This window comes from Nestor notabilis, unplaced genomic scaffold (genome assembly GCF_000696875.1).
Source record: "Nestor notabilis isolate BGI_N333 unplaced genomic scaffold, ASM69687v1 scaffold8019, whole genome shotgun sequence".
Lineage (NCBI taxonomy): Eukaryota > Metazoa > Chordata > Aves > Psittaciformes > Psittacidae > Nestor > Nestor notabilis.
Genome location: NW_009942299.1, coordinates 25,045 through 33,102, shown reverse-complemented (window position 1 = coordinate 33,102; position 8,058 = coordinate 25,045). Strand labels below are relative to the sequence as shown.

The following is an 8,058-nucleotide window of genomic DNA, read 5'->3' as shown; positions in this document are numbered from 1 at the left end:
AAAATAGATATTTAAAAAAAATACACATAAAATTGCACAATGCATTATGTCTAACTACTTCACCATGTCTAGTTATTTAGTTTATCATTGCTAGATGCTAACTTCTTGCACCAAGCAATTTCTTACAGTGACTTACTTGTTTTTTGAAGTAGCCGATAGCATATTCATCTGCATACGTGAGAAAGTTGAGGATGTTGTGTTTGATGTGATACTCCTTCAGATGGTTCATTAGGTGAGTCCCATAACCCTGTGTGAAACATGGGAGGAAAAAAGCCATTACAAAGTCTTTGGGAACTGCACATATTAGAAACTGTGGACTAAGGGTTATGACAGACTGTTTTTCAAAAGGCCATTTTTCCTGTAGATCCCATTTTAAAGATTTTCCCATAAGTAACTTGGTGAGGTGTACTCAAAATCAAACTGTTTTCAGCCTTGTAAGGGTATCTTTATGACCCAACAGGGAACATAAAATATCACAGCTTCCAGTGTCTGATTCACTTTTAATCTAAAGGAGATCAAAACCTACACTCTGTCTAGGGGTAAAGTATGGCTTTAAAGAGGTACATAAGCTGCAAGTTGTAATTCAAGGTGCACACATTATTTTTTTCCTTTTAAGTTAATATCAACTATTAATAGTCACATGATTCACCAATAACAAAATTACATACATGGGCATCTTTTCTTAGCCATAATGCTTCAAAACTGCAAAGCAGGAATATTGAAATTACTCCTTCTAGAGGCACCCATTCTGAGACAAGATCTCTGTTTTGCTGTGTTCTGTGCACCTGTAGCAGAAACTGCCTCAAAAGGCTCATAATCTGAACTTATCATAGGGCATAAAAGGGAATAGTGAAACAGTTATTACCATAATAAGCAGCAGAAAATTATTGAGTCCACAGTCAAATAATAGCTATGGCTTCTGACTGCACACAGGAATAATTTCCATTTTCATTCAACCCCAAAGTAATCAAAAGGTTCCATTTATTCACATTTCCAAGTAAGCTAGTCTTCCCTTTCTGCTGTGAGATGGAGAAATGTAAAATAGACAGCAAAGCCCATAATAATGTGTTGTTCCTGCATATATTACGGTTTTAACATCATGGAGACTAACTGGACACTTACTGAAATACAGATGGAATTGGTTTTGGTACTCTGTTCTTGAAAACTAGAGACATTTTTACTTATGTACTCAAGCCAGAAAAATACATTACAAAGTATATACTTCTGATTGAATTTATAACTTAATAGCTCCAAACATGGAAATAGCCAGCTAAAAGCAAGTTAGGTAAGTGCTGAAGCTCAATTCAAAAAATCTAGTAGTGACACAATGTTTTTAAATTCCTACTAATCTAGGAACAAAACCTGTGCATTTTTCCTTTATTTCCAGCTACTATTTGCAGCATCTGGTATTCAGACCTTCTATTTAAAATTGGGACCTCATACCTGTAAAAATAAGTACTTCTGAATTTGAGGAAGCTGTATGTTCGCTTGTTAAAGTGGCACACATCATGCATGGCATCAGCTGTCAAAATGCTGCTTTGTATTTGATACCACTTGAAGTGGTACAGCACTACTTGGAACTCAGAGGTGCTCAAGATAACCAAGAGACTTTCCGATTGCAAATATTAATTCTCAAATTCTTTCAAGAGGACAAAAACTCTGAATCAAAATTTTTAATGAAAAATGTTTTCCTTAAATGCAAGCTAGCAGTACATGAGCTAGCCACGCTCCTCACGTGCCTGCTCATCAGCAGGGTGGAAGGAACAGCGTATGAGATACTGACCTGAAACACTGCAATTCATTCCAGTAATTTTAAAGCATCTAATCTCTGACAAAACAGAAAAAGTCACCTTTGTGCCTCAAAGAAATTCCAGAAATCATGATGACAATTGCTTCAAAAGTGCTGCTGCCCTATTATTTTTTATAACTTTCACAGGATTTATTGATTCTCACAAACACTTGCCAAAGTGTAACATTCCTAAAAGGAAACTAAGCTGTGTGCAGTAAAATTTAAAATAACTTTGTAACATGGGATGAAACTGCCTCAAAACCAGTCCAACATTTCAATATCACATATAAAGGAAAATTATCCATATTCCTCATTCAAACCTCAAACTGAATTAAAACAGGAATTTATTTTTCCCAAGAGCAGGCAGTTCACCCGTGTGTGAATATTTATTTAGCTTTTCTCAATTACCTGTTGGTAGGGGTCACCCTACTCAGGAATGTGGGAAGGCAGATTTTCAGAAACAGTCAATGATACAGCAAGACACCCAGATGGGAACAGAATAAAACACGCATATGCAAGCTAGGAGGCACTCTGATGGGTCAGATTTATTTGCTTTATCATATTCTTCCTAGAGAATCACAACACACCTTTGGCAGCCTGACTTGAGTAGTGCAGTTGGTTGTTTCAATAGAACAAAAACACCTTTTATGAATTAGTCAAGCTTAGAATAGACATGATAAGCATATTCTATTATTGTTTGCATTTGCTAAGACACTTTGGATACTTTTATGACAAGCCACTGCTAAATTTAGGGAACCATTCCTCTCTTAACACCAGAGTTGACTAAAATCAATTATAACCCAGATATTAACAGTTGTCACAGGCTTTCAATCCCACTGTGTGACCCTTGCACACCCAGAGCTCTTCCCTTCAAAACAGGTCACAAAATTTTTGCATATTCAACTGCTACAAACCCTGAATTAACCCACATCTCAGCTCTGAGGAGTTTCAACTGAAAAACATGAAGCTACAGCACCATCTAAAGGCAAATTCCTGAAACATATGGTCATAGTTGGATATACCTGTAGTCCCCTGGGAAAGCAGGGGAATCTCCTGCATTCAGAGTGCTCTCTATTCTTTCAGTATAGCCAGCAATTCTCAACACTCAGAGAACATTTGGTGAAGTTAACTCAAAAAGAATGAATACAGTAGACCATATGCTTATATTCAGATGCAAAACAATAACTAATGTTTTTGATATTTCTCCTTTTCATTGAAGTCATACAATGCCACAAAGTGACTGAACACAACCTATTGTCACACACAAACAGTACTTAATTCAGTCTACCATGAGGTGTTACACTACACAGGCAATTGCTGGAGACTGAGAATGGGAGGCTACTAGCCAGCAATCGGTGTTGACGACGATTTTATCTAATTAATTACAAGTAATCCTACTATGATGCTATGATTCTAAATCTGCACATTTGTTTAGGTTTTGTGCATTATATTCAGAATTACTACTCCATTTCTGTTTGGCAACACAATAATATATTCAACGTGACTAACAAAATTAGAAGCATATGCTGTAGCAAATGGGACTCAAATACATTTCATAAACATTTACCTTCACTTGTTCATTAGAAGTCACAGCACAGAAAACAATCTCCGTAAATCCTTGGGAAGGGAACATGCGGAAGCAGATACCACCGATAACACGACCATCTTTTATTAATGCAAGGGTCTTGTGTTTCCTTAGTAGACAAAAATAACAGTAACTTTAATTCATGTACATACTACATAAAGTGCCACTACCCTCTTCTTTTTGGTTTTGAATTTTGCTTGGGTTTTCTTCAGAAACTTAATTCACTTCTTTCCATGATGCTAATGCAATTGTATATGCTTCTGTTCAGTTAGCTGCTTGTATTTACAGAATAATTGTTATTTTAACAACATGCTTTGAATTTACCATAAAACTCATCATTCATGCAGCATGGTCCTGCCTTGCCAAGTACTCCTGGATACTAGGGTAATGCCCAATAAATAAGAGTTGTGTTGCTTTCACTGAATATATTGCTGACAGTTCACGATTATACATTTCTCAGCATGATTTTGCCCTGACTAAATTAGAAATTAATGGAGTTACAGGACAGCAAGTCCTTTCTAAGGGGTTCCTGTTTCCTTGCATGCACTCTCTACAGCTATGCTATCAGTTTCAAATGAAGCAGATGAAGTAAGAAATGCTATTTCTTATTTCTAATCACCTACTCCCAGGGGAATCAAGATGATAATAAATATCCATTTCTGTTGCACTTACATTGACTGCCAGGAAATACATGGTGCAATATGAACTCTTGTGTCACGGATTAAGAATTTTAGTGTAATCCTCAAGGTCTGGAAAGATTTACCCTGCACCTGTTATCTAGGTTATTCAATACACAGTATCATATAAACTGTATAAACAATACAGTAAATTACAGAAGGTATCTTCTTTGGGGGAAAGGTTGGTGCCAAAAATGAGCCCTTGCCAAAACAAACAAGTAGTCTGTACACTACTTATATTTTATGTGCCACTGTGGAAGGAGATTTTATACATTTTATATATTCTTCTATTTTTTTGCACTTATTTTGGTGCTTCATATTTGTGGAATGACATGAACAATGTAGGACCTTGAGCTTTTCATTCGTTTACTCATGTTTGAATTATTTAAGCAGCAAGATCCAGTAAGGATGGCCATTTCAGAAGTAAGAATATTAAAGGCGATAATAACTAAGGTAATAGCTGAAAGGAATTTGGGAAGAGAACTGTTGGATTCCGGTGTATCTCACACTTGACACAGGTTTGTGTGTACCCACTACTCAGAGCAGGTCTCCAGTGTGAGTCCCTGGAGATTCATGGCAGATGGATCCAGAAATGTTTTCACAACCACTACAGCGATAGTGCCGGGCACAAAGACAAAGGCTGGTAATGCCTGCGGTGGAGAAAGGCTCTTCCACAAACCAGGCTGCGTATTTGGCTGCCATCAGCTCCGTCATTGCTCCTCAAGGTCTCTGCTGACACACAATGAGCTAACAGGCATCCTCCACTGGGAAGTGCTGTGATCAGTACAGCAAACCCCTGGGCTATTATTGGGCATCAATTGTTCAGAGGCAGAAATTTTGGGAGAACAAACTGCTCGAAAGGAAGCAGAGTCTGCAGGAAACAAAATGGTGGAAAAGTGGATGCTTCTGAGGAGGGCCTCCCTTGATGCTTGAGCAGCTGAGTCACAATTCAGTCAGGACGCTAGGGTATGTGGAGGACTATTTGCAGCCTCTGGATGCTGCTACGGCCAATGTGTCTCTTATCAAGTGCCTGTGGTGTATCAGTTGCACCCAAAGCAAGACAGGAAACTTGCACTGCTAAAGGGAAAAGCAACGTGCTTGGGTGAGAAGTGCTACCTCCTATGCTGACTTAAATGCTGCTGTTCTTCATAAATCCCACAAGTTCCCACTGAAAAACTTCAGTCTGCTGCCATTTGGCTCACAATCTCCACAGAGGATGGAGCAGCCAGCGGGTTAGTTTGGGCCTGGAAACCACCAACAAGCACTGTAATTACTTTCTGACTTTCAGTTCTGACATTTGAAAGTACAAGACAGGTAGGAGCCTTCCACACAGGCCCACATCACTGTTTTGGGTTCGTATGGCAAGGTTTTGGTAGCGAGGGGGCTATACGAGTGGCTTCTGTGAGAAGCTGCTAGAAGCTTACCCTACGTCTGGTAGAGCCAGTGCCAGCCAGCACCGAGACTGCCCCAAGGCTGAGCCCATCAGCAACAGCAGTAGCACCTCTGGGATAACATGGTTAAGAAGGGGGAAAATTTACTGGACAGGAGCAATTGCAGCCAGAGAGTGAGAATATGTGAGAGGAACAACTCTGGAGACACCAAGGTCAGTGAGGAAGGAGGGAGAAGAGATGTTCCAGGTGCTGGAGCAGAGATTCTCCCGCAGACCAAGGTGAGGCAGGCTGTGCCCTGCAGCCCATGGAGGTCCACGGTGGAACAGATATCCACCTGCAGCCCATGGAGCTCCACGGTGGACAGGAGGATGCCTGAAGGAGGCTGTGACCCTGGGGGAAGCCTGTGCAGCCTCCTGACAGGACCTGTGGCCCCATGGAAAGAGAAGCCCATGCTGGAGCAGGTTTGCTGGCAGGACTGGTGACCCAGAAGGGAACCCACACTGGAGCAGCCTGTTCCTGAGGGACTGCAGCCCATGGGAAGGACCTACAGTCCTTCCTATCTCCTGTGGGAGGGACACCACACTGGAGCAGGGGAAGAGTGTGAGAAGTCCTCTCGCCAAGGAGGAAGAAGCAGCAGAGACAACGTGATCAACTCACCACAACCTCCATATCCCTGCACCGCTGGAAGCGAGGTAAAATTAAGTCCAAGAAGAAGGGAGGGGTGAGAAGAGGAAGGTGTTTTAAGATTTTATTTTCTCAGTATCCTAATCTGATTTGATTGGTAATAAATTAAATTAATTTTCCCCAAGTTGAGTCTGTTTTGCTAGTGACAGTAATTGGTAAGTGATCTTCCTGTCCTTCAACTGACCCACACGCCATTTGTTGTACTTTCTCTTCCCTCTCCAGCTGAGGAGGGGGAGTGATAGAGCTTTGGTGCATACTTGGCATCCAGCCAGGGTCAATCCACCACAGTCCCACAACAAGAAGCCACTTGCCAATACAGCCACCGAGGTAGTATTTGGGCACAATCCAGCTAGATTCGCTAGGATTTACAGGGGTTTGACAGATAGGAAAAGGGTCGCACAGGCACAGCTGCCCTCCATACCACTTCAGCTGGTCTTTTCTTACACTGCTATCTGCAACCAGCACCAGGCTTTCCACTGCACCCACCAAAGGCCTCTCCAGTGGTACTCACGGATCAAAGACCAAGCGCGTGATGTACTCCTTCGGCATTCGAGGCAGCTGATGGGAGAACACGTTCTGCAAACCAACCAGCCACATCATGATCTTCTTGTTGGGCTTCTGGTTCAAGGAGTTGCCGACCACATGGAATTCGATCACCCCCCTGCGCTCCTCCAGCCTTGCTGCCTCATCCCGGGCTGAGTGCGCCGAGAGGAAGTTGGTCTGTACCGCACAAAAGAGAAATAAAATCACATTTTGGAGATTCCATCCTCTGACAGAACAGCCTTGATGAACAAACAAATTAAATCCCCTCTTTTTTTCCAAGCCAACTTTTTATAAAAATAGAACTGTCAATGATTACCTTTTCATAGCACAAATAAGCTGGATATACATCTACACCACAGTGTACAAAGGCTATTCAAACTTACCTAAAGATTAGGTAACAACAGTTATGATTATGACTCAAGTTCCAAAATCTTTCAAGGATCAGCATTAATCCAGTTGAAGGCTATGCCACTAAGTCTTCGTATTTCCTTTAGTCTAGCCACTTGGACAATAGTGGATTTGCCTACACATACTGCAAATCCCAGATTTTAATGGCAGTACAAGCAAAATTATATTTTTGCATTGTAGTAGTGTTTTCCACTATCTGTGCCACTATCGTAAGAGCCTAAAAAGAACATTTTAATTCCTACTCATTTTGCTGTTACATATCTAGCAATTGCATCCATATATTTGAATGGAGATGAAAGTAATACAGACGATTTATTTAACTTTTTTTTTTCCAAGATCATTTTACAATGCCAAAACATCTCTGCATGCACATACTGTTTACTTTTTAGAGCAAAGTTTGGCTGCTGCATTTCTAGTCACTGCCAGCCCCAACAGCCAGACTGGCACAGCATTTGTAATATGCAGAGACATCAGTCACAGTATATAGTTTGAGTAAGAAATGTAGGTGGTTCCAAATCTTCAGCAGTCTCTAGCTAAACCTTGGCAAACAAGAGATGCTGGCAAAACACAGCCTGGGAAAGGGAACAGAAGGAGGAAAAGCCAGCCAAAAAAAAAAAAAGAAGTGCAATTCTGTACATGGCACAATTCTGCAATTCTGTTTGTTTTTCTCCTCCAGTAGGAAAAAAAGAGCAACTGTGGAAGACAGAGCAAATAACTGTTTAGATCAGCCTTTCTGCAGTTTTGCAGAGGTTTTGACTTTAGATCTTCATTCTCCTGCAGTATTTGAACCCCATGTACCTTGCCTTATGAGCTACGCGTACAGTTAACAATAAAAAGCGTTTTCTGGAACTGTTCTGTAACGAAAGTACCTTGCAAAATAAGCCAGGATCTACTTTTTTACTATCACTAGTTTTCAACTCTCTTTGCAAATCGTATACAATGTATTAAAAGCAAAGCAGAGCATTTTATCAGTAGTTTTGG

The 8,058-nt window shown here is 40.7% G+C and overlaps 1 protein-coding gene across 1 annotated transcript in view; it reads right to left on the bottom strand.

Annotated features, from left to right (window-relative positions):
* Positions 1-136: 136 nt before the first annotated feature.
* KAT2B (K(lysine) acetyltransferase 2B) overlaps positions 137-8,058 on the bottom strand; it is a gene marked incomplete at both ends in the record, with an annotated part of 25,403 nt that continues 17,481 nt past the window's right edge. The window contains 3 exons of the mRNA XM_010021322.1: positions 137-247; positions 3,357-3,483; positions 6,638-6,846. Of these exons, the coding sequence (XP_010019624.1) occupies positions 137-247; positions 3,357-3,483; positions 6,638-6,846 (447 nt within the window). The remainder of the gene's footprint in view (positions 248-3,356; positions 3,484-6,637; positions 6,847-8,058) is intronic.